This window comes from Neofelis nebulosa, chromosome 4, assembly GCF_028018385.1.
Source record: "Neofelis nebulosa isolate mNeoNeb1 chromosome 4, mNeoNeb1.pri, whole genome shotgun sequence".
NCBI lineage: Eukaryota > Metazoa > Chordata > Mammalia > Carnivora > Felidae > Neofelis > Neofelis nebulosa.
Window position 1 is genome coordinate 70,506,704 of NC_080785.1, and position 27,701 is coordinate 70,534,404.

Below are 27,701 nucleotides of genomic sequence, written 5' to 3' on the forward strand. Positions count from 1 at the left end.
TTCCTTTTCAAATGTACAGGGTGCCAAAGCATGCTTTCTGCGGGACATTCCTTTCTCGGCCATCTACTTCCCGTGCTATGCTCATGTGAAGGCTTCCTTTGCAAATGAAGATGGGCAGATTAGTCCCGGAAGCTTGCTCTTGGCTGGCGCCATAGCTGGTGAGTGGCCCTTACAGGGCTCTGTTCTTCCCCTCTCTCATGTCACTACCTTGGAATTTTTTGCCTGTAGTTCTTGATTGGGCACATTGAGGTAGGCTACAGATTGCTTTGAATGGCTACTGAAAAGAAAGGAGAAGAAATTAACCTTCTGGCAGAATAGATTAGGCAAACTTAATTTCTTGCCAGGAAAATTTGGTGCCAGATTAGGCAAGCTTAATTTCTTGCCAGGAAGGTCCAGGAAAATTTGGTGCATTTTGTGGCATTGTTGAATTCCAAGTTCCCTATAGTTTCATAATTCCACTTCACAGCATACCAGTGATGACTGTTTAGCTGAAAGTTTTTACAAATTTGAATCATTGTGCTTTAAAGTGTCTAGCTGAAATGGTACGTAAATGCTTGTCCAGAATCTAGATAAAAGTGACGTAGTACTGACTACTGACTCCTCATCGCTGTGTTACAGGAACAGGGTGTGTGTGTGTTCATTGAATCCCAGAGGGAAATGACTCTCCTTGTTTTTAGTGCTACAGTGACTATGTCAATAGAAAAAAAAAAAAAAAAAAAACAGATGATGAGGGGGAAGGTTGTCCTCTACAGCCCAATGTAAATTCCCAGAGGAAATTTGATTATAGCCACAGCAGGAATCAGTTGGATCTTTGATGCCCCTGGTTCAGAGATCCTAAAGGCTGGAACAATCCGGATTCACTCTCCAGGTGGTGGCAAACATTTAATGAGTTAACAAACCCTAAGGCAGTCCTGGGATGGCTGGGTCCAAACATTTTTGATACAGGTGTTGTTCTCCAGAGAGCTGTTGACTTGAGTCTCAGGAGAACAAGCCCCTGATCTGAGAAGTTGTTTGCTGTTTTGTGGACCTGCCTGTAACCTGGGAAGCCCCTAAGGCAGGAACCCATGGAGCTTTTCTTTAATTCTTAGTTAATCCCTTTTCTTTCAAAGGCAGTGATGTTGGTAAATGAGGCAAGGTTGTCCTTTCCTGGCTGCTCAGGGACCCTTGTTGTACAAGGCCACTCTACCTCTATCAAGAAAAAAATAATGACTTCGAGACTATAATATAGAATTCCCAGTTTTAATCCCAACTTAGCCATTGGTTGACTGTGCCCTGTTGTATGTCACTTACATGTGTATACATGATAATATTTTCTGAACCAAAAGGTTATAATGCAGTGCATTTTGTACATTGTACAATATCAATAACTTATTTGAAATAAGGTAGGACCTACTGGGGAGAACTGCTACACCTGTTGGTAGTGTGCTGCTTGGGCAAATTACCTAACCTACCCCAAGCCTCGGTGTCCTTGGCTGTGAATGGAGATGATAAGTGTACTGACTACAGAGTGTGCCTGTGAGATACAAGTGAGAACACCCATGTGAGGGACTTAGCATAGTGCCTAGCATATAGTAAATACTCAATAAACACTGGCCACTATTACATCAAAATCAAGAGACTCTGTCTGTAAATTATTCCAGGAATCAGTTGTAAAATCAGAGGATATGTATTAGAGCTCAAGATCAAAGTCTAGGCCTCTCTCCAAAATACAACAGAAATAGTGCCTGTACTCTTCTCTTGAAGGCAGATAGCCACCCAGAAGGGATTTTATCTTTGGGTAGGAATTTCCTAGGTAATCCATGCTACCAGAGCTGTAGAAATTACTAACAGGTGTTTTTGGGGTTTTTTTTGTTGATCTTGTTGTTTTCTCTTTGGAGGCTTATTTTCTTCCTTCAGTTTTTTTTTTTTCTTTTTTTTTTTAATGATTAGGAAAATAATATTGCTAAATTGTAAAACACTTGGAAAGTGTGAAAAGTAACCGAAAGGGTAAATAAGAAAATACTATCAGTTACTCCACGACTCTAAGATAATCCCTATTTAACATTTCTGCTAATTTGTTCCCCCTTGCATCATTTTTAACCATGCATAGTTTTGGGGTATTTTTTAATTTTATTTTTTATTTTTTAAAATTTACATCCAAATTAGCATATAGTGCAACAATGATTTCAGGAGCGGATTCCTTAGTGCCCCTTACCCATTTAGCCCATCCCCCCCCTCCCACAACCCCTCCCATAACCCTCAGTTTGTTCTCCATATTTATGAATCTCTTCTGTTTTGTCCCCCTCCCTATTTTTATATTATTTTTGTTTCCCTTCCCTTATGTTCATCTGTTTTGTCTCTTAAAGTCCTCATGTGAGTGAAGTCATAGGATTTTTGTCTTTCTCTGACTAATTTTGCTTAGCATAATACCCTCCAGTTTCATCCATGTAGTTGCAAATGGCAAGATTTCATTCTTTTTGATTGCCGAGTAATACCCCATTGTGTATATATGCCACGTCTTCTTTATCCATTCATCCATCGATGGACATTTGGGCTCTTTCCATACTTTGGCTATTGTTGATAGTGCTGCTATAAACATGGGGGTGCATGTGTCCCTTCAAAACAGCACACCTGTATCCCTTGGATAAATGCTTAGTAGTGCAATTGCTGGGTCGTAGGGTAGTTCTATTTTTAGTTTTTTGAGGAACCTCCATACTGCTTTTCAAAGTGGCTGCACCAGCTTGCATTCCCACCAACAATGCAAAAGAGATCCTCTTTCTCTGCATCCTCGCCAACATCTGTTTTTGCCTGAGTTGTTCATGTTAGCCATTCTGACAGCTGTAAGGTGGTATCCGACCATGCATAGTTTTAACTATGATCACACTGTGGATATGTGGTTTTCACTTAATTTCATAGCTGAAGCATTGTTAGCCATCACAGCACAATGGTTAATGGCATGTGCTGTGAGGCCAAACTGGGCAGATTCCAATTCTAGTTTCCCCACTTAGAACTGTGTGACCTGCAGTTTTGTAACCTCTCTCTTCTTGTTTCCCCATCTACACATGGGTGAAGAACGGTCTTAGTCTCATAAAGTTATTTTGAGGTCAGTAGGTACACATTAATAAATGGAAAGATCCAAGAAAGTACCTGGCACATAATAAGTATTTTTAAATGTTCAATAATAACATTATATGTTTTAAAACTTTGTAAACATAGTTTTTAACTGTCGTATAGTTATCTAACCCTCAATCTTAGATTTTTAAATTTTTTTCAAAAAAATTTAAATGTATTATATTGTAAAAAATATCTTTGTGCTTAAAGGCTTTTCCCCTACTCTGGGACATTTTTTCCTTGGAGATACAGACTCTCTAAAGTGAGTTTGCTGGTAAAAAGCATGACTGTTTTTAATGCATTACTACATTATTCTTGGAAGTTGGAACTGGTTTATGTCCCCATGCTGCCTTGTTAGCGGTGCAGCTGTCCCAGCATCTTTCAGAGCTGTTGTTCAGATACCTTCTCTGTTCGTTATTTATTGCTGCATAACAGATTACCCCAGCACTGACCAGCTGGAAACAGCAAACACTGATCATCTCACAGTTTCTGTGGACTAGGAGCAGCTTATCTGAGTGCCTCTAGCTCAAGGTCTGGTGTGAGGTTGCAGTCAAGATGTCAGCCAGAGGCTCGGCTGAAGTTGGAGGATTCACCTTCAGGGTGGCTCAGTCACATGGCCATTGGCAAGAGGCCTCAGTTCCTTGCCACATGGTCTCACTGTAGGTCACCTTGGATGTTCTTGTGACAAGGTGACTGACTCCCCCCCCACCCCCCAGGAGCCAGCTCAGAGAGGGTTGAAGGGAAAGGGGAGACCAGGGTGGGGAGAGAAGACAGGGGAAGAGAACAAAGCCCCAGCTGCCATGTCTTTTGTGACCAAACCTTGGAAGTCACACTCCTTTACTTCCACACAATCCTATTGGTTACACCCATCAGCTCTGTGTAATGTACAAGGAGACTGAACAGAGGCTGAGGTGTAAATGCAGGAGGTGAAGGTCATTTGAGAGTCATTTGGGAGCTGAGTGCAACACTTTACTTTCATTATTATCCATCTGCTTCCCTATAGGATGGAAAAATACAAGATAGACTGTCATCCGTTGGTTTTTTTTTTTTTTCTTCAAAGAACATATTAGCCTCAAAGCTTGATGGTCTTGCATATTGCACAAATCTGTATAAACCATATAAGGAGAACTAAACCACTTTCTTAATAACATCTATCAAAAGCCAGGGGCAAATAACTACTATTCTCATTGAAATTAGGGATAAGACAAGGATATCTCTATCATCCTTGTTTTTCAGGCTTATTTTGGAGGTTCCAGCCAATGTAGTAAAATAGGAAAAAGAAGTAAGAGGCATACATATTATAAAAGAAGAAATGAAATCAGCATTATTTGCACATGATTGTTTAGCTTCAAATCCAAACAAAAAAATGCCTAAAAATGCATCTGAATTAATAAGTAATGTATTTTGTTATAAGATGAACATAAAAATCTGTATCTAGTGATAAGCAGTTTACTGATGTCATGGAAGGAAGCAGGACAACCAGCTGCTGAATGTAGAACCTTGCTGGCGTGCTCGGCGGCCAGATCACAGAATTCAGTGTGGAGAAGGGCAAAAACACTTCTGTTTACACATGTGTTGTGCCCAGTGCAACATCATCATTAAGGGCAGTGAACACAAAAATGCACACTTGTGTGGGCTGGTGTATGGAAGATGGATCAGGCCCCCGCATTCCCTTTGGGGATGCCAGTGAGAACAAAGGCATTTCCTAGGTAGAAGACGTACTGGTGGAGAATGCGCAGAATCCCCGGAAGTATATCTATCCCAGGGTCAGGGTGATCTTTGTCATTAGGAGAAAGGAGAAATGCTTATCTCAAAATAAGCACAAATAGCAATTTGACCACTGACTTTTTTATTGTAACACAAAAATGTCTTACTATTATTTTTATGTGTATTCTTATATAAAATATCTCCTACACAGAATACATATATTTTTTTGTTGAATAATTGTATTATAAATAAGATGGATCTGGGATTAAATTAATATGATCATGCTTTCTATGTTTGGATAGTAATTTCAGTATTTAGTAAGTACTGTCTTTTTCTAAAAATTTTATTTGACCTGAAGTTAGATTGCTTTAGTAGTATTTTAACAGAGGTGGTTTTTGATATCTCAAAACCTGGAGAATATTGATTTTTTTTTTCAGATATATGTATATGGTTGTAAACTGGGAATATCTTTACTTATTTTTTAGAGAAAGCATGCATGCAGGGGAGGGACAGAGGGAGAGGGAGAGAGAGAATCTTAAGCTGGGCTCAGTCTCAGGACCATGAGATCATGACGTGAGCTTAAATCAAGAGTCAGACACATAGCTGACTGAGCCACCCAGGCGCCCCAGAACATCTTTAAACACTGAGAACATCTCCATTATTTCACAGGATAGAGTAAGCCTAACCAATATTTGAATTTATGTTCATTGGCCAGCATGCCTCTGTGCGTTAGAAGGTGGGAGCCAAAGCAGAGAGCCTGAAATTAAGAAACTAAGTTTTAATTCCCTGCAGTGAACATGTTGCTTTTTGATTATCGAAGGGCATTTCGATATGGCTTACAGATAATATCAAATAAAAGATATCTAGTATTTCTCAAATTTTAGAGCTTCATCATTGGAGGTGATCTTAATTGACAGTGATGAGATAAAGGATAAATCAAATTTAGATTAAGTTGTAACTCAGGAGTGTCTTTAAAAGCTATTAAATACACAGTTAATGGAAGTGCTGTATGTGTGTGACTGTCTGGATGGTTTTGCAAATGTATTAAAAGAATGAAGTTAGGAGAGAAGTACTATTGACATAAATTTGTTAGTTATGTGGACATAAAGGTTAAAATAACTTAAAAACAATTCTTAGATCCTTAAAAAAAAGTAATAGGAGAGATTGAATCAAAGTAATAGACTGAGTATATTCATCTGTCTCTCCTTTCAACCCAAATACCTTAAAATGTCGGGAAATACATTTTTTAAAGCTCGTATTGGCACTAGAAAATATTAGCACCAGTCCTCGGAAGGCAGGAAACAGAAGCATATTGACTCAGAAACTGGACTGGAGGGTGCCACAACCCAGAACACAGGCAGGAAAAACTGCTCTTAAGGTAAGAGCAGAACCAAAGAATTTTAACCAGTGAGTGAACAATAGAATACCAGGAGTGGGGGAGGGCATGAGGTAAATCTTTAACGGGAGTGAAAGAGCCGAATTCCTGGCAGGAAGGTGGAGCTCAGTCCTCCCTACTCCTTTTTTGTACCTACTCCTTTTTTGTACGTAGCTTTGGGCAACAATTGAATCCAGGCTGAAAGCCCCTGGCTTTTCTCTAAAGAAAGGCACCAATTGCCTGGAGAAGGCTGAGTGTAAGGAACTGAAAAAATGCCGGGTAAGGCTTAAGGTTCCAGACCTTCACCACAGACGGAATGAGTGCATGCCTGCATGCATGCATGAATGAATGAATGAACGAACAAACGAACGAACGCAGCTCTTCGCAACAGGAGCATAAGATAATCTCTTCTACTCCCAGAGTGAAGCACTCCACGTTTCAGCAGCTTGGAAGGTCCCAACCCTGCTAGGCCACCTCCCCAACCCCTGTCCCCAGTTAACAGGAGTCCCTCGTTTCACAAAGCCCATTGCTGGCCCCCAACGCCCTCCCCCCACTTGGGAGAGAAACCTGCCGGTGAAACTGACCTAGGTGGTGGTAGAAGCCAGCATTAAGGTAATCAGTCTGTTCTTTGAACTTGAATGTATCAGTAGACAGCCAGAGGTCCCCAGACAAGGAGCAAGAAGAGAAACAAACAGAGGAATTCCAGGAAAGACAGGCAATTCAGAGAAAAGAGGACTTTTAAGAACTATACTTAGGATCTGCAGAGAGATTTGAGAGGAACATCTTAAGGAAGCTTTCTTGAAAATTAGTAAAAGGATTGCCAAAATTAAAAATCCATGCATCATCTGAATGATAGAATGGGTATGCTCAAAGTCCAAATTAGACATCTGGAAAATGAAGCCGTGGAAAAACAGAAACAAGAACTACAATATGGAGCGAAAATATAGAGATAAGAAAAGGAGAAAATGTGTTAGAGACATGTAGGATTAGTCCAGGAGGTCTAACTTCTATTTCATAGGAGCTCCCTAGAGAGAAGTAATATAAAAGGAGGACAGAAAACAAATCAGTAATAAAAGCTCACTTCTCATGTTTTCATCTGCAGTCCTAGCCCTTTCAATTTAAAATGCCAAGGAGGGGATGTCTGGAACCTCAATGGCATTCCCAGGCACACCAGCGTTCAGGAGGGGGGCAGGTCTCAAGTTCATTTCTCCCATAACTCAAAGTTTACGCCTCACAGATATCTCTAAAGCAAAATGAAAAGTGAATTTAAGGAAGAAAAAACTATGGGATATTTGAAACAGAGCAAATAAAGTTAAACCTGAGAGTGATTTCAGTAACTGGTGACTTTGATAATATGTATTTTTATATAAGAAGGGCTTGCTGGCAAAGGGTGCAAATGTACATTTATTGTACATATTGTAAATAGTGTACTATGTGATAAATGTATGTAATATTTAAATTGGGTAAGGGTAGAGATCAAAAGGGGAACAATTAGAAAATAAAAACCACGTTATTGGATAGCAGAAATAAGTCTAATAACCACAATTATAACCACAATTGAATGTATTCAGTGCCCCTAGTAAAAAAACAAATGCCTATTCTAGACAAGTTGTGAAAGGAAATCTAGTCATCTGGAGTTTGAGAAAACAGTGACATAGAGCAACTGAAAGAGAACGGGTTGAAAATATGTATTAGGCAAATACCAACAATAAGCAAGTTTAGCAATATTAATGTCAGACTGAATGGAATTCAGGGTTTAAAAATAGCACTTAGAAGCACAGAGGCTTATTTTGCACTTATAAAAAATAAAATTCACTAAGCAGATAGTGTCTGCCTAAATAAAGACATAAATTGAGGCAAGCTGCAATAGACCAGAAATTGGGTCTATTCAGAACCAGCAGGAAAGTTGCAAGGGGGTGGGGGAGGGAGAGGACAGCATGTTAAAACATTTGATGGGCATTCAGGCAGCATCCAAGCAGTATTCCTTGGCTTAAGGATGGGGAGAGATTGCTTGCCTCATGTTCATTGGTTAGGAGATAGATCTGTCTTGTGCAAGTCAAGCATTTATGGGTAATTAGTCTATCTGTTCTCAAGTTCTGTTCTTCTGAGGGAGCATGCCTGAGAATCTCCTCCTTTAATATCCTCTGGTTCTATTTTAAACTAAAATCCTTTCATGGTATATTGCCATCAACCCCTATGTAGTATCAACGTAATATTGTTTTATAAAACCTCAGCTTAAGAGTATGATAAGAACACAATATATTCCCATTCCAAATCTTGACACTTTTCTTAGAAGCTGATCCATCAAATAGATATTACATATAAGGACGAGGAGGGAATTTGTGAATCCCTTCACCTTGATCCAAAATAAACAGATATTAAGTTCATATCCCATAAACAGAGAAGCACGTTCTTTACAAATACTAATGGGATATTTATGAAAATTGAGGCTGCCTTGCCCCAAAGTTGTATTTTGCTGGTTGTGCTTTCTTTTTATTATAAATGAACTTCTGCTCTCTAGGCGCTGGGCCCCCTTTAAAGCGTTGTAATTTTTTATTGACTAAAGAACACCCCCAGTTGTTCTTGTCACAGAGGTAGTAGGTAGGTCTCATCATCTGTGTCATTACTGAAGCATCCATCAGGCTGCTGTTGAGGAGCCTAGACGAAGCCTCTCTGTTTCCTAGCCTCCACTTGCTCCCCCATGTTTGGGAGTAGAGAAACCGAGACCTCTTGGTTAGTGTTGTCTTAGCCTTTTGGAAGCCAGGAGAGACCAGGCAAATTTACTCAGAGTCTTTGCCAACCCTGGCCACCAAAATCAACAGATTTCTGGTGGCCAAGCTCTTTCTGGTAGATACTGCTTTCCTGGCCTTGCTTCAGAGCAACATAAGGCTGTTCTCCAGGTTAGTTTCACTAGTCTTCTATCAGAAATCCCCATCCACAGTAACTCCCAGGCCCTCCCAGCTGTCAGCCTGGGAGAGGTGAGGGTGAGTGGGATACGATGAGAGTCCCGGGCAGCTGCCGTATTTCCAGCCCCCAGCTCTCTTTCTCTGTCCCTGTCACACACACACACCACCACCACCACCACCAATCGGTCTTGCCAGATGAACTTGCTAAGCATCTTACACACGTTTCTTTTGGCATATTTATTTCATAATCGGAATCTTTCTTCTCTGCCCCCCAGTACTTCTCTCTTTTTTCATAACAAGGAGCTATTTATGAAAACTAACTGAAGGAGACTTTTTTACTGATGTTGTGTATGTCCCCTGTCACTCTGACATCCCTGCCCACTGTTGCAAGGAGCATTTTACTACATGTTGAAAGCAGACAGCCTTGCTAACCTCTTTCTAAACCAGGAAGTAAAACGTAATGGGTGGTGTGAACACAGCGGGTTTCTGAGCATTTTTCCTGTTTCCTTCCATTATGTTGGAAGATAAATTCCTGGCCCAAAGTTAAAATAATTCCTCCAAGTTAATAGGAAATTCAGTATGACTTATCCAGTGAAGCATTGGATATAAGTGAGCTTTTTCACATGCAACAAATGTGATTAATTTTATAAAAAACAGTTACTTATGTTGGGAGTTTGTGAGGTGGTCCGTGAAGATGGAGGAAGAGCTGTACCTTTAGTAGGATAAATACAGATGTGTGCTGTGCAGAGCTCCCCAGGCGCGTGCACACACACACGCACACGCACACACACACGCTGTAACCTTAAAGCTGTCTGTTAGAAGGATGAGATGTACTTGTGAGCCAGACCACGTTGGTTTGGACAGAAATTCTTACAGAATTATTAAGCCTTAAAAAAAGCAAAGGAGATTTATGCATCTGCATTTGACCAATTTGGTTTGGAATAGGTTCATAATGGAAAAGTAATAAAACCATAAGAGACAGTGTCTTCTGAGTACAGTCTCGCTTTTAAAAAATCTAAACATGGGCTGCCCCATTTTGGATAAAATGACTGTAGAAAAATTTCCCACTGGTAATTTTGGGAGGGTTTTGTTGCTGTTGTTGTTCCTTTTTCATTGATTATTAGCCAATATAAATTTTCAGCTTTCTGTCAAATATTTTTTCTGGAGATGTCAGTTTTAGGAAAAAGGAATCCTGAAGTGTTATCTATGGGAGTCTCCACCTCTGATCACCACCCCCCTTCCTCCCCCCTGCACACACACACACACACACACACACACACACAGTTTGCTTAGCCCTCAGCCCTCACTGAAGTCTTTTTCTGGTGTAACTGGAGAGGTTAGGCTTTGGTGGGTAAAGGGTGGTTGAACGTGTGCACGAAGGCACCTCCCGTGACTGCCAGCAGCCACAGAAAAGCATGAAGAGGAAACACATAACAAACTTCACCTCTGAAAATCGGACCTAATAACTTTGCAAGTGACTGATTTAGATGGGAAAGTAAAAAAAAAAACAAAAACAAAAAAACAGCCTTTCTCCATTTGTTCTCAACCACTTGAAGTAGTGTTACTGACAAATCATTCCTTAAAAGTATTAATAAATATGAAGCTCCCAAAGTGGTTCGGGGCAGGGAGGTGAGCAGAGTCTTAAGGAGCCTCCATCACTGCAGACAGGACAGTCCTGGCCGTGCTTCCCAGAGGACAGCAGAAGAGGCATTTGATTTCATCAGACTCTTAACTTTCTTTCCACGACCAGCAGTTCAAAGCACAGTGGTTTTTATATAGTGAGAATGTGACCAGACTGTGATGGTGGTGTCTTTCCTGCAGGTATGCCGGCGGCATCTTTAGTGACCCCTGCTGATGTTATCAAGACACGATTACAGGTGGCCGCCAGGGCTGGCCAAACCACTTACAGCGGGGTGATGGACTGCTTTAGGAAGATACTGCGGGAAGAAGGCCCAAAAGCTCTGTGGAAAGGAGCTGGTGGTATGGAAATAATTTGTTCTTAACTAAACCTTTGATATCAGGTAAATTTTTGAAAAATCTAATTGTATCTATTATTTCCCCATTTTCTCAAAGCTCGTGTGTTTCGATCCTCACCCCAGTTTGGTGTAACTTTGCTGACGTACGAATTGCTGCAGCGATGGTTCTACATTGATTTTGGAGGCGTGTAAGTATCCCGCTAGATCTGCAGCTAAGTTTCAGCTCTTCCAGTGCCCTGTCGTTATTAAGATGGGTGCATTAATCTAATTCCTAAGGATGAAGTAGAAAGGATGTAGGAAAGAGGCTCCTGGATGGCTCAGTCAGTTGGTTAAGCGTCCGACTTCGGCTCAGGTCACGATCTCACGGTTCGTGAGTTCGAGCCCCCCCCCCCCCCCCCCCCGTCAGGCTCGCTGCTGTCATCGCAGAGCCTGCTTTGGATCCTCTGTCTCCCTCTCTCTGTGCCTCCCCAGCTCCTTCTCTGTCTCTCTGTCCTGCTCTCAAAGATAAATAAACATTAAAAAAATAAAAAAAAAAAGAAAGATGTTGGAAAATACTGAAATCATGTAACCAAACACATTTCAAAGGGGAATGTACAACCAACTAGAGCTCCACAATTTCTTTATATGAGGCAGATTTTAACAACTTTTAAATGTTATTTTTACCGAGATAAGAATGATACAAAACTTAGGTTCTCACCCTGTTTTCTCTCCTTTTAGGAAACCCATAGGATCGGAACCGGTTCCTAAATCTAGGATCGTACTGCCCGCTCCCAATCCTGATCACGTTGGAGGCTACAGACTGGCCGTTGCAACGTTTGCAGGGATCGAAAACAAATTTGGACTGTACCTACCTCTCTTCAAGCCGTCCATATCTGCGGCAGAGGTCACCAGTGGAGGCCCGTAGTGGGAGCAGCCCCAGGGTGCGGCTGCAGCTCTGTCCACTGTGGTAGAGAACACCTCACCTCCGATGGAAACAGTGTTTGCCTCCTTTCATTTCCATCTCTTGTTTAAATTCGAGTCTTTTTATAAGGTGTAATCATTCATTTTCTGTGTGCTTTCTTAACCAGAGCGTTGTGAAATTACTCCTAATTATTCTTTGGGCCTCTGCTCACACATCTCTGTTTATAGCTGACATTTACTGGGATTTGGTCAACACTAACATGATTTGGGGAGAAGGAGCAAGTCTGAATAGAAACTAGTGCTGCTCTCCTCAGATTAGGATTATAGTCCCAAAGAGACTACTGAATGGCGATCATGGTGCTCAGAGCAAAGTGCTTCATGCATGTTTAAGCTGGTAGGAAGCTGGGTACATATTTATCACAATAAAAAAACACTGGAAGAAATGAAAACAAAATTATCAGAAATAGCCAGCCTGGCTTCAGATTTTAAACATGTACGAATTCTGTTCATGGATTATATTATGAAGATTTTATGTGAAACTATTTTTTTTTTTTTTTTTTTTTTTGGTGTCACGAAAACCACATTGAAGATATCATACTCTGTTAGTGGTACCAAGACTTCTCAGACAGATGTCTTTGTAGTCAGGGAAGTCCTTTTGGTATTTTATTCTATAGACAGAGAAACTATGAGACGCAGCACCTCTCCTGGATGTGCTGATTTGGGGCAAGTTCTCATATGATGCAGTGTGATGATCACTGCCTATTTCAGGAAACATTGCAGGGAAGGGCACATCCCTCATACTCATACCTACTTTACTGCCCCCATCCCCTGCCCCCAGCAGTCGACACCTGTTTGCTTTCAAAATCCCACTTGTCTTGAATCATGTGTAAGACAAATATATTCTAATACACGTTTTTATTTAATTTGTGGTGCCTTGCATCATGGTCAGAAGGCTCAAGCGTTTGTGAAGGAGGAAATAAACTATTTTTAAAGCTATTGTTTGCTCTCATGTATGTCACGTGGTGAATGACTAATAATTGTCACTATTGGACTCTATATGTTTCATTTTCAGGGTGGTTTTATTCATATTGGCGTGGATATATCCTCCTGGCCCTTCAAGGTAATGTGTAGCCTGATTTCCACTATGCCGATGTTCAGAGTGAGTAAAAGAAACAACATTTAACCCTCGATAAGCAAGGAACTCAGCTGACACTTTTTCTCCAGTCATCCCCGGTGCTTTGGGCCAGTTTCTTACCATGAGAATCAATATAAATTTTCACTTTATAATATTAATTGGAAGTTTCACTGGAAATTGGGCATGAAAACTGGCATGAAATGACAATTGCATTTTCTAACCTTTCTGACTCTTCCTCATATGAAAACCAGATATCACTGTATCTGACATTGGGTGTTATCTGGCCAACACTATCATTTGGAGAATGAAGCTAGTCTTGAACAGAATCTAGGGCTTTCAGACTACTGAGTGACCTAAGAGCAGTCACTTTGAACTTTCTGAGACTCCCAAACTTCCCTCCATGAGTCAGTCTCAGTCTTTAGGTCAATAGGCTGACATTAAAAGATATTATTCAAAATTGGGGAACATCAACACCATCCACGAGTCTGGTTTTTTATTCTAAATGAACAAAAGCTTTGTTCTCCTCACCAGAAACAGGACAAATACATATGTGGCTCCCCTCCCTACCACTCCCTCTGTCTACCCATCCTTCCCCCCAATCCCTACTCACTGTGACCAGTGATATTTATATTTTAATCTCAAAGACCAGGCACAGAACTCCAAATACGTCTTAGAAATGTGGGTGGTGTTGCAATACCAAATCAACTCGAGCTATATGGCATTCTGAATGCAGACAAAAGTCCCCGAGTGTAAGTAAATCTTGGCATTCCTTTTCCTGCACTTGCTGGAATTTTGTAGAAGATCACCTTCTCACGGTATAAACAGTGACCCAAATCTCAGAAAAGGTGTACTGCGCTGCCCGCTTCTTTAGGAGCTGTTGCTCTATTTACCTGTGGCTGAGGGCGATTCTCTGCAGTAAAGGAGAAACCAGAGGAACCAGGAAGTCAAAGGAAGGAGATGGGGCCAGGGGACTGTGTTTCTTTAAAATCCTAGGCTTATTCTGTCCAGGATAGGCAGTGACTGGAGACACTTTGAAGGAGGCCTCATTTCCATCTGAGTTCTGCTCAGTGGGTGGCGTGACTGTGACATCCTTGAATAGGCCTGCAATCACCATGTGGTGAAAACCACGTCAAATTTGTTCTGGGTTTTCCTTCTTCCTGAAGTGACAGCACAATGCATCAGCAGTGCTGCAGCTGCCGTTCATGCAGCCGGTCATTTCCCTCCTTAACGCTGAGGAACTGAACGATGTGTGACTCCCACACGCTGCCTGCCCACCCAAGGGGGCCAGCCTTGGAGTCTTTCAGCTCTGCCCTAGGCCCGCCTCCTGGTTGCTTTGGGGGTGGGGGAGAGGCCTGATTTTTGTAGCAGCTTTTTTTTTTTTTTCCAAGGAGGGGAAAAAATGTGAAGCTGACCACAAAGTGAACACACTGATTCTTGGGTTCCAGTCGTGGCTGGGTTTCTTGAGGCTGGGTGGCATCCTGTCGCCAAGCTCATGCTGCACCTCATAACCCACAACCATTTGCTGAGCTCCCTGGGGTCGCCTTAATCCCAGCAGCCAGGGTTGCACAGGGGAAAATAAGAATTCTGGCACAGAAAGGAGTCATTTAAGTGCTTATTGCATTTCAAGCTTCAGTTTTTACTTAGCTAAAATATTTACCATTGCTGGAAAACAATGTTGAAAATTTTGTGCTTATATGTTATTTAATGGTGTGGCCTATGTAAACCTCAGGATGCTTACATTTTGACAGTCTTCTGGAAATGTTTAACAGCACATAACTCAGTGAGCAGGGAATAAAAACGGGAAGAAATTGTGCTTGAAACTGTTCATAACCTCGTCCGGCTATAGGTCTTCAGCAAGTTGCAGTGGAATTCTTCAGGTAGAGGGAGCGAGGGTTCCTGTAATGGAATTTGAGGAGTCCGCTGCCTTGCAGGCCCCGTTTATCAGCCTTGTAGATAACCCTCTCTAAAAGTCATCCTGTGCCTTTTTTAACCGCAGAAGCCATTCTTTTGGGGATGCATTTGTATTTCTGCCACTGAGCAAAAGCCCACTTTAAATTCAGGGTAATCAAATGCTTTCAGGATGTGGATTTTTCCAAAGATGTTTAAAAGACACGTTCATTGGTAAGAGCAGTGAAATGTTCTTTCCCCAAATGGTCCTGCCCACAGAGGGGGTGTGCCTTTTGTTTCCCCTTTGGGGAATAACCCAACCCTCACCAGAGAGTTCTATTTTCAATGTTAGGGAGGCCGCAGGGGGTCCACTGCTTCATTTTAAAGGCCAAGGCAGCTAAAAAGCATTGCACCCCTGTCTTTTAAAACCATGCAGTCTTTACTTTGAAATCCCAGACTGGGCTCGAACAAGGGTGGAGACCGAGGCTTTTGTTCAGTTTCCACACTACCTGGAACTTAGTAGGCTCTTGGTTATTATTTTCAAGGATGGATGGATGGAGTTTTGGGACATAGGTATTTTTTTTTTTTTTCCAATGAGCAATCTCTGTTACTTTCCTACTTTACAAGCCTTTTCCGCTGCTGGAGTTAAAACCATGACTGAAAACAATCACAGTCTTCTGTATTGATCACATCCTTTAGAAGTCATAAATAGGTCTTTTATTAAAGTTACAGCTATTTAAAATTGGTTTTAATTACTTATATTGACTTAGGAACTGTCATACAAACGAGAAGATATTTAAATTTCCTGATGATTGTTAAAAATAACAGCCTTTAAAAAATCGTATCTTTTGAGATTAGTGTTACGTTAGGGTTGAGATATGTCACTATATCGTATGTTTTCCTTATCAGTGAATATTAATTATTTACAACTCATTCTCTCTGTTTCTCTCACTGCCTGATGTTTGTGTCCGTAGGAGCACGGTGGCAAGCTTTCCTTTAGAAGCTGTTGGGACAACGGGAACTCTCTTTCAAAAGGGTTTGTTTTTAGCTAATGCATTAATTGACTCCAAAAAAGAGTCCAAATGGAACACTCCACTTTCATCTGCTGGGGTAACCTAATAAAATAATGTTTGTTTTTAGATTCCCGGCTGTTAAGGGGGTTTTGCTCAAGGCAAAACCACAGTCCCCTCGAATAACTTCAGAAGGAAAGCTAAGAAGACACACTAATTGTGCCTGTCTGAGGCTTGCTTCTCCCGGGTCCCAGGCACACCCCTAGCACACTGGGCTGGCCACCCGGGCCTCAGTGCCCACCACCACTTTGATTCCATTAGACCGGGCTCCTGCCCCTTTGCAGGACGCTTGGTTTGGCAGTGGAGCTGTTCTAAGGTGATCTTAAAATAGACGCAAGCTCTCAGAACAGACTTGTGCAAGCATACCATAGTCTGTCCTGTATGGCGGGGAAAGGGAAATTCGAGGCTTAAGGCAAAAAGACTGATTAAAACACCATTCCCTGTCTCTTATCACTCCCCTCCACCTTCTTTGCTACCTATCCCAGCTCTTGCTCTGGTCTTACTGGGCTGCTTTCAGATGAGAGAGGGACAAGTCATTCTGCCTCCACCCTGGAGTATTTTGGCCACTAAGAACTCACTCATTAAATATGAGGCTTGACATGCCAGTCATGATCTCATTCAGTCCTCTCCACAACCCTTAAAGTAGGTACTGTGCTTTTTCCTATGCTACAAATGAGGAAACCCAAGACTCACAGAGGTGAAGTGTCTTGTGCACGGTCTCTGCTAGCAATGAGGGGGCTGGAATTTGAATCTGGGTCTGATGGCAGCCCAAGCCCTGTCCTTTACCTACAAGGGTTGCTCAAAAAAACTCAGTCCCTGAAATTCTTATGATAGTCTTTGCCCAGATTTCTTATTGGCCCCAGTTCTCAGAATCAGACGTATCACTCCTTAGCATAGAAGGGAAGGGTGATCACTGATTATTTACCATAGTAAGTACATTTGCTGATTCAGAGAATTGCAGAGCCTGAGGACCAGGTGAATCCTAACAAGCCTTTTGAGGTCCATCTTAAACTATTTTATGGCCTATTAAAGTCAGTAAAGAGAGCATTAAGGTAAACTCAAAGCATTTGCCCCATGGTAAACATCTAAGATGGAAAGGTAATGTGGAAAAAGCAGAGATAAATTTACAGACTGTTACCGTGCAACGCGATATGATGTGAACTGAATTGGACCATCTTAAAAATCTCTACTATAATTAGAAAATGCCATTGTTCTACAGAAGTTGGAAATAATGGAAAACCAAGTTAAAAGTAAATATCTATGGGTACTTGGCCTCAAATTGTGTCTGGAGACAGTTTACAGAATGTGGGATTTGCTGGAATTACTTTGGGTTGTAAAATCTCCGTCACCACTAATGGTGGAAAAGTCTTACTGTATTCCCAACAAGTTCCCTGCACTCCCTCAAGCCAAAGGAGAGGACATGTCCCACTGCACTCTGCTGTCCCCTCCACCATTCTTATGTAAACCAAAGCAGAGTAGTGACTGACCCACACTAAAAATTAACTGAAAACATATATATATCTTATAGTGTGAATTTCTGTTTTGAGGCAAGATTTACCTACATAAGTTCTGAATATACAAGTGTGCTCTATCAATTTGAGAATTTAGATCTGACAGCCACTCGTGTAAGAAACTACTTTTTCTGATAACTTTGTCATTTGAATTAGCTTCAGAGTTCTAAAAGGCTTACCCTCTTGTTAAAGTAAAATCAGAAAAAATGAAAAGTTGGGGCTGAGAAAAATTGAAACGGGGTTCTTTTTTTTCTCTTAAGACAGAGGTGAAGTGATTGCTGATGCCTGTTGAATTTTATTGCAGAAAGTAGAGATTTCTCCACATGTACGGTCTCAGCCTTTGTCCTGCCTCACTACACAATGTATGTATTTCCTTCTTTCTAACTAAAGAAGCAGTTCATAGGCTAATATCTTGGCTGCTGTAGTCTGAGGTAATAAATAGTAGGGCAAACAGTAGAATAACCAAAAACTTTAGAGGATCATCTGGGGCATGAGATATCCATGGGGCTTTGAATAGCTCTAGCACATGCCTGAGCATCTGGAAGGACACACAAACATACTCAGAACAGTGCATATGCTCAGGATAGACCCAAGAAGGCCCTAAGCTCTCAACTTCCTTCTAACCTTGAGGGTCTCCAGAAAAAGGAAGTGAAGACTAATGCAGAATTGTAAATGGACTACCTGAGTGTTGAAAGTGCACCTCAACACACATGAGCCCTTTGGCAAACACTGGAAGAGCCTTTTGGTTTTAGGCATTTACAGAAACCTCTGTCCACTTGTTGGCTAAATATCAAGTTAACAGAGATTTCTTTAACAAAGGGCCACACGTGGCACAGAATACATATTGTATGGAATTCAGAGAATTTGCTAAACAGTGATTACAATAAGTAACAACAACAAATCCTGGGGAGGGGAGGAAATCTGATTTCCAGAGTTGTACATTATAAATATTCAAAACATCCAGTGTTCAACGAAAAAGTATAAGACATGTAAAGAAGCAAAGTATGGCATATACCCAAGAAAAAAAAAAAATCAAGAAGAACTCTGAGGAAGCCCAGAGACTGGATTTTTCTTTCTAGACAAAGGTTTTAAACCAGCTATTTGAAGTCTACTCACTGAATGGAAACCAAGTCTAAAGAACTAATGGGAAGTATAGAATGTAGTAGGCAGAAGAAAGAAGAAGCAAATGCGAGGAAGGAGCGTTTGAAATATGCAATCTAAAGAACAAAAAGGAGAAACAAGAAATTGAACACAGACCTGTGGGGCACCATCATGTATGCTGACGTTGCACATAATGGGAGTTCCACAAGGAGACAGAGGAAGGGCAGAATTGTTGAAGAGAGAAAAGTTGAAAACTTCCCAAAGTTGATGAAAAACAATCTGTCATTCCAGAAGCTCCATGAAATCCAAGTAGGACAGACTCAGAGATCCAGCATAAACACATCATAATCAAACTGTCAAAAGTCAAAACCCGGGAGGCCATCTTGAAGCTACAAGAAAGAAGCAACTCCTCATATACGAAAGAGCCTAAATAAGATTAGCAGCTGATATCTTATCTGAAGCCATAGAAGCCAGAAGGCAGTGGGATGAAATATTCAACGTGTTAAAAAAGAATCTGTCAATGAAGATTTCTACTTCTGATAAAATTATTCCTCAAAGATGAGAGAGAAATAATATTCCCAGATAAGCAAAACCTGAAAGTTTGTCACCAGCAGCCCTGCCTTACAACAGGCTCCAAAGAGTCCAGGCTAAAATGAAAGGACACTAGAGGGAGATTTCAAAATAATAAAAGGGTCAGTTATTGAGAGGATATAATAAACGAAATATTTAAGTATCTAGTAACAGAGCTTCAAAGTGCATGAGTAAAAACAGAACTGAAGGGTAAATAGACAAATCACAGCCATATTTGCATATTTTAACATTCCCTTCTCAGAAATTGATAGAACAGAAAATAATCAGTAAGATTACAGAAGATTGAAACCATACTCACAGGCAATTTAATCTATTTGACATTTTTAGAACCACAGGCCCAGTATCTGAAGAATTCACATTCTTTTTAAGTGCACGTGGAACATTGACCGAGCTAGACCATATGCTGGCCCATAAAATAAATCTTAATAAATTTCGGAGGATTTGAAATATAGAGTATTTCTTACTCTGTATGTTTTCTTACCAAGCAGAATCAAACTAGAAATAAAAACAAAGATACCTGGAAAGCTTTCCAAATATTTTGAAGTTAAACACACTTCTATAAAGCCCATGGGTCAAATAATACATTACAACGGAAATTAGAAAATATTTTGAACAGAATGATAACAAAAACACAACACATCAAAATTGGTGGGATACATACAGTAAAGGCAGTACTTAGAGGGATTTTTATAACTTTAAAGGCCTAAATTAGAAGAAAACAAGTGTTTTACAACCAATGATCTAATTTCCACTTTAGGAGGTAAGAAAAAAGGGCAAATTAAATCGAAAGTAGAAAGAAGAAAAAATGGACAAACTAAATAGAGAAAAATAGGCAATTCCAAAAGCCAGTTCTTTAACAGATTAACAACATTGATAATTAACAAGACTATTTTTTTAAAAAGACAAGTTACCAATATATCAAGAATTAAAAAGAAGACATCACTATGATCATATATATATGTGTATAATGATGCAATAGAAGACGAATGTTAATGAATTTGATAAATGGACACTTCTTGAAGAAATACAACTTGCCAAAATGGAACGAAAAAGAAATAGAAAATCTGAATAGTTCTATTTCTATTAAATAAATGAATTAGTTATGGAAAAACTGCCTTCTAAATAAAACTCCAGGGCCACATGTCTTCACCAGTTAATTGTATCAAAAATTTAAAGAAGAATTAATACCATTATTACACTCTTGCACAAAATAGAGGATGTGGGAACATTTCTCAGGTCCTCATGTAAACATAATCATATAACTAAGACTGACAAAGACATTACAAGAATAGAAAATTAAAGACCAGTATCCTTAAGGAAAAATGGGAAATTTCTTAAGTTATCAGCAAATAGGGGACACCTGGGTGGCTCAGTCAGTTAAGCATCCGACTTTGGCTCGGTTCATGACCTTGTGGTTCATGAGTTCAAGCCCTATATTGGGCTCTGTGCTGACAACTCAGAGCCTGGAGCCTGCTTCGGATTCTGTGTCTTCCTCGCTCTTTGCCCCTCCATGACTCGTGCTCTGTCTCTCTCTCAAAAATAAACATTTTTAAAAAATTATTAGCAAATAGAATCTAGTAATGTATTTTGATCAAATGACATTTATGCCAGGATGGCAAGGTTGGATTAACATTCAAAAAAAATAATCGCCCAGTGTAATTCATCACATAAATAGAGTAGATGGAAAAATTCTATGACTATATCAGTAGATGAAGAACAGAAGTATAACCTATTCATAATAAAGCCTTTCGATAGGCTAAGAATAAAATGGAATTTCCTCATGATAAAAGTGAAACACTGCAACTCTTATAGTAAGATCAGGAAAAAGGTAAGGATGTCTTCCTTTACCTCTTCAGTACAACATTGAGCTAGAAGTGCTAGCTAGTGTTGTAAGGCAAGAAAAAAAAAAGGCTGGAAAGGAAGAAATACAGTTTTCATTATTCTCAGTACAATTTTATATGTAATAATAGGATCTATGAAATCTAGAAATAATATATTTAGTAAATTTGCAAAATATAAGGTCAATATACAAAAAACATTTTATTTCTGAAAACTGGCAAAAACTATTTGAAAAATAAAATCTAAATTACAACATTTACAATAGAATAAAAAAATTAAGTACCTAGTAATAAATCCTTAAGATGTGCACAACCTACATACTAAAAACTTGTGAGGTAAAGAAGACTCAATGAATGGAAAAACATAACCTGTTAATGGGTTGGAAGATGCAAAATTGTTAGTATGTTCATTCTTCCAAAATAGCATATAGATTAAATGAAAATCAAACAATACGGTTTTCTTTTTTACATTTTTCAATGATTCTAAAATTACATGGAAACACAAAAGATCTAGCATAGCTAAAACAGTCTTTCAAAATGAATAACAAATTTGGAGAACTTACACTACCTGATTTCAAGACTTAGTAAAGGCTATAGCAATAAGACAATGTATTGTATAAAAACAAATTGCTCAATGAAATAGGATAGTGGTTCCATAAAAATACCTGTATGTAGGGGCACCTGAGTGGCTCAGTCGGTTAAGCGTCTTGATTTTGGCTCAGGTCCGGATTTCGTTGTTCATGGGAACAAGTGCAGAGCCTGCTTGGGATTCTATCTCTCCCTTGTGGCCGCCCCCCGACACCCCGCCATTCTCATGCGCACACACATGCTCTCAAAAATAAACATTAAAAAAAATTACCTGTATGTAATCATCAATTGACTTTTTACCAAGGATGCTAATTCAATTTAATGATCAAAAAGAAAACGATTTGTTGTATATATATTGCCAGACTAGCTAAATATCCACAAACTTAAAAAAAAATCAGTTTCGACCACTGCCTCATTCCATACACAAACATTAAGATACATCATAGAGCTAAATGTAAAGCCTAAAATAGTAAAATGTTCAGAAAAAAACAAGATAGTATCTTTGTGATCTGAGGCAAGCAAAGACTTGCTAGGAAGAACCGTAAAATACTAATCAGAGAGGATAAAAATGGGCAAATTGGATTGCAACAAAACTTGACATTTTTGCATATCACAGTATTTTAAGGGAATGAAATTCTAAGTCACGGATTAGGAAAAATATTTGTAACACATATATCTGACAAAGGAGTTCTATAGGGATTATATAAAGAACTTCCTTTAATAATAAAATCCAGTGTTTAAAAATGGCCAAAATATTTGAGGAGCTGTTTCACAGAAAAAGATGTAATTTGACACGTAAGAATGGCCAATAAGCACATACAGAGGTGCTCAAAACCACCAGTCATCACATATATGCAAACTAAAACCACAGCCTGATAGTGTTTCATACCCACCCAAATGGCCAAAATGAAAAAGACCAACAATACTAGATACTGGAGCAGTTTGGTACAGCTGGAACTCTTGATGCTTTGTTGGTGGGAATGGGAAATGGTACAGCCACCTTGGAGAGCGCTTACCAAGTTTCCTGGAAAGTTAAACAAAGATCCACATATGACCTAGAAATTCCACTCCCAGTTTACCTAAGAAAACATGTTGCCTACAAAAAGAACTGTACTAGAATATTCATAGCAATGCTAGACAAAAAGTCTTCCAACTCGAAATACTAATGTTCAGTAGCCGGTGAGCGAATAGATGAATTGCAGACTAGTTGTAAAATGGAATACCAGTCAGCAATTAAAAGGAACGTATTACTCAAATATTCAGCACATGGATGAATTTCAAAGGAATTCTGTCAAGCAAAATAATCTAGTCATAAAGTAAGACATGCTGTGTTATTTCACTTACATGAAGTTTAACAACGTAACAGGCAAAACTAATCTGTGTCGACAGAAATCAAAACAATGATTGCAAGAAAGGGCCATGAGAGAATTTCTGTCCTTATTAAAATGTTCTGTATCTTGTTTTGTCTGCTGGTTACATGAATGTACACAGTTGCTAAAACTTGTTGACCCAAATACTCCACATCTGTGTATTTTATTTTATGTGAATTACCTCAATAGAATAGAAAATAGAAAAATACTTTTTCTCATTTTAATTTCACTTATAATTTTTAATTCTCCCTCTCTCTCAGTACTCTAATTGGGAGCATCAGACGCTTTTAAACTCATCTTCAGTTGTTTGTTGTTACTTTAAACTATGACTTCTTATTGATGTTGATGTTAAGCTGTTAGGGAACCTATTACTTTCACAGATAAACGGTTAGTTGAAAAATCAGAGGAATGACCTTAATTATATTAAAGGGTGAAATTTTGAAATATGTGCATGGAGGTTTATAAACTCAGTGCTTTCAGCCTTCTGGACAGAAGAAACAATGAGTACAAAGGCCCTATGACTAGAAGTGCTTGATGTGTCAAAGAGTGAGGTCAGAGAAACGGGAGTGGTTTAGCAAAGATTAAGTAACAGGATGTAAGTAAGATCAGATAACAAGTAAGAGTCAAATCTTATGGGGGCCTGTGGGCCGCTATCAGGATTTTGACTTCTACTCCAAGTGATGTGAAAGCCATTTTTGTGTTTTGTTTTGGTTTGTTTTTTATTGAACTAGAGTTGACATCTCATGTTATATTGGTTTCAGGTGTTCAACATAGTGATTTGACATTTAATACATTACAAAATGCTTAGCACGGTAAGTGTAGTCACCATCTGTCACCATACAAGTTATTAAAATATCATTGACTATATTCTCTAAGCTGTTCTTTACATCCCTGTGATTTATGCCATTGGTATGCTTTGCCTGAGGAGTTAAGTGTTGTAACAGTATCATTCAAGTGACTATATTGAGAAGAGGCTGAAGAGGTCACAGGTGGAAGCCAGGAGGTCAGTTAGGAGATCACTTCAAGAATTCATGAGTGAGGTGATGGGGGCTTGGCCTAGGGCAGTGATGCGTATATGTACTTACTTCTGGCCACTTGTCCTTCCACACAAGGTATGTGACTGTGTGTATAACTCACAGCTCCATCGATTGGAAAGTTTTTCCCTCTTTACTGTCTTCCAAGGTTACCCTTGAAAATGGTTATAATGTAGCTGTCATCCATTCTTTTTTCCTTTTCTTTCTTTCTTTTTCTTTCTCTTTCTTTCTTTCTTTCTTTCTTTCTTTCTTTCTTTCTTTCTTTCTTTCTTTCTTTCTTTCTTTCTTTCTTTCTTTCTTTCTTTCTCTCTCTCTCTCTCTCTCTCTCTCTCTCTTTCTTTCTTTCTCTTCCTTCCTTCCTTCCCTCCCTCCCTCCCGCCTTCCTTTCTTTTCCTTCCTCTCTCTCTCTCTCTCCCTCTCTCTCTTTCTCTCTTATTTTTGAGAGAGAGAGAGAGCCTTAGCAGGAGAAGGGCAGAGAGAAGGGGGTGCAGAGGATCTGAAGCAGGCTCCACCCTGACTGCAGAGAGCCCAATGCAGGGCTCGAACTCATGAACCATGAGATTATGATATGAGCTGAAGTCAGATGCTCAACCAACTGAGCCACCCAGGTGCCCCAGCTGTCATCCATAGGTAAACCAGGCTCTGACCTTTCCTCTTTTTTCAGCCAGTCCTACCAAACCCATACTCCCCACATATGACCATGTACACAAGCATGGCCTTCCTTCTGTGTAGCATGGGAAAGGGGTGCTGGTGAAATCCTGTTGGGTGACATTGGACTTCTGGGTTCCTTGCTCATGCAGCTTCCTCATGCCCTCTGGTTCTGCTCAGATGTACATCCTGAATGCACAATTTCCTTCTTATGGAAGAGGTTTCAGGTGGATCTTTCTGACTTTATGACATGGTGAGGCTGACAGGAGTCAACTTATAATGGGCTGTTTGGATGTCTGGTATCTTCATATTCCATGGTAAAGAGCTCAACCTCTTCCATCACCCAGTCACATGCCAGGAGCTATTTCTCAAAAGTCACCTAATTCTTTGCTTCAGATAGCATGACTTTCCTTAGGAACCCATGGGCCACTGTTTTAATTTCCCTACTGGGGCCTGCCATAAGTTGCCATATTTTTTTCCCACCATTGACATTTCTAATACCATGGCATCAGCTGGTTGAATGGCTGAGTAGAGCTCCTTGCACTGCAGTTTAGATCTGCTGCAAGGTCCTTTCTTATTCTGAGCCCTACCCAAAACCTTGCAAGCCACCTGGTATAACAACAGACCAGAGCAGTATTCTTAGACACGGAGTGTGTTGCCTTGAGAACCCACAGAGGCCTACCAGGTGCTGTGCCTCCCTCTTGTGTTGGGAGTTCTAAGGGATATCCCAGCATAGACCTATCCATTGGATTTCTAAAAACTCCCCTGAAGTAGCGAGTTCCTACATCTTCCTTGAAATTATCTCCCACCCTCTGGAGTATATATACATTATTGGACTTCTGGTGCATTAGTCAACCCTTGTTTATCCTGCCCAATCAGCGTGATGCCATTGATGTGATGGATTAGTGTAATGTTCTCTGGGTGTTCAGTCAAGTCCAGACCTACATAGAATATGGTGTAGGATAAGAAGTGAACAGAGACAAAAGTGTAAATGAATATTGTTCTTATTCCCGCATAAGTATAAACTCTTTCTGATCTTATTATATAGTTGGAATAGAAAGTAATGCATTCATCAATCAGCCACATACCATGTACCAGAGGCCTTATTAATCTGTTCCAAGAAAGATTTCACATATGACACAGCAGCTATGATGAGAGCTCCTACTTGGTTTAGCTTGCACTACTCCAGTTATTCTCCAAGATCCATCTAGTTTATGAAGGGGCCAGACTGGTGTATTAAATGAATAAATGTCAGGGACCACCACTCTGCATCTTCTAGGGCTTTAAAAACATCACTAATGTTTGCCATGCTCCCAGCCCTACCCTAAGATGTAATGTTTTTCATTTACTGTCTTGGCAGGAGGAGGCGGAGTGTGGCAGTTTCAGAGATCTCCAGTTGGCCTTCCTTCTGTGTAGCTCTTACTCCAGAGGCCAGGGACCCAATGCCAAATATGTTAGTTCCAGTTGAACACGTAGGGATTGGGGAAATGGTCACTGTGTGGGTCCACAGACCTAATAACCCCATTGTGACCTAGAAATGAGTAAGGACTTTATATACTGCCTAGTCACCATAAATTACCGGTCTAACTGGGGACTGTGACACAGATTTGGGTTTCAGTCTGAACTGAGACCCTGTATCCAATAGTTGTCGAGGTATCTGATTTTTCTTTCTGCGTTGTGCATTGATCTGAATCAATGGCCATAGGTCCCTTCAGGGAAGGACTGAGGAAGTCGTCACAATACATGTTTGCCATGATGTCCTTCCTGCTAGCAAGCTAGACACCTCTTCAGTCGGTGAGTTCTAGATCAAAAAATTCGCTCAGGTCTGGGTAATGAGCAAAGGATTGTGATTTTCTATTGAGGTAACTGATTTCAGCTTCTTGCTCCTCCGTTCTTGCTTTTATGTTTTTGGTTATAGATGTTAAGCACCATTTGAGCAGACCTGTTTTTCTCTTAGGATGCCTTGTTCTTTGGATGGGTAAAGCCTCCTTAGCTGCTCCTCTGACCTAGCTGGCCATTACAGTCATTGTGGCTTCCTGGCTTCTGGGGGTTAACTACCACCAGTTAACTAACCACTGTTATTCTAGGGTCTTATCCCCATAGATACTAAGAAGTCCTGCTCTGTGACTGCCTCTCAGCCTTGGTGTACAGAGAAGGTCACCACTAAAATTCCTAGAGATGCTTATGCTTTTCTCACTGGCTCGTTGCTGATGGTGTTGGTGAAGAGTGTGTGCTCTGGGCCTTCCTATGGAATATGATTCTTGGATGTGTCTTCTAGCCTTACATAATGTATCCATTCTAACCTATATACTTCCTTCAACCTCTTTGTTCTTTTCTGTACTATCGGTCAGGGCAACTCAGACATTTTCACTTCATGAAGTGAAGGCTTTTCAAGACTTCTAAGAACTACTGTATCAACTATCCTCCTCTGGGGTCGTTGCCAGAGTATAAAATCACATATCCTGAAAAAGTATCTCAAAGTCAGTGGATTCTTGCCTATCCAGTCTTACATTCTGGTTCCCTTAAACTCCTCAAAATCCAATTTCAGTGCTACTCCCCTGGCCCCTAATGGTATATGTTAATTCTTGCAACTCTTTTGGCGAATAGTCAATCTCTTTACTCTCTTATCAGGCCCAGCATGTCGTCCCCACCTAGATCATGCTGGGCAAGCCATCAGACAGTGATATTTGTCTGACCCTGAGAGAGATAAGATAGGAGGGAGGGAGAGAAAGAGGAAAGAAGATTAGTTTTAGATTGCAGTACAGTTCTATAAGGTTTTAGTAGTGCTTACGGGGAGTCCCTGAGCAAGTTACCTCTCAGAGAAGTTTTACATCTCCTAGGAACAGGACTGCCTCAGTATCCCTGCCGTGCTGTAGTCAGCTGAGAGAAACCTGTGGAAAGCATGACCTTCAGCAAACATGGGGGTGGATTTCAAAGCAAAGCAGCTAGAGCTGTCAGTCAGTTATACTCTCTG

The 27,701-nt window shown here is 40.2% G+C and overlaps 1 protein-coding gene across 6 annotated transcripts in view; it reads left to right on the forward strand.

The window, feature by feature from the left end:
- The window catches only part of SLC25A13 (solute carrier family 25 member 13), a 185,744-nt gene extending 172,794 nt beyond the window's left edge, over positions 1 to 12,950 (forward strand). For all 6 annotated transcript variants that reach the window (XM_058725014.1, XM_058725013.1, XM_058725016.1 and 3 more), the window contains 4 exons: positions 20 to 158; positions 10,900 to 11,058; positions 11,152 to 11,242; positions 11,772 to 12,950. In XM_058725014.1, the coding sequence (XP_058580997.1) occupies positions 20 to 158; positions 10,900 to 11,058; positions 11,152 to 11,242; positions 11,772 to 11,958 (576 nt within the window). In that variant the 3' untranslated portion in view covers positions 11,959 to 12,950. The remainder of the gene's footprint in view (positions 1 to 19; positions 159 to 10,899; positions 11,059 to 11,151; positions 11,243 to 11,771) is intronic.
- Positions 12,951 to 27,701: the final 14,751 nt, after the last annotated feature.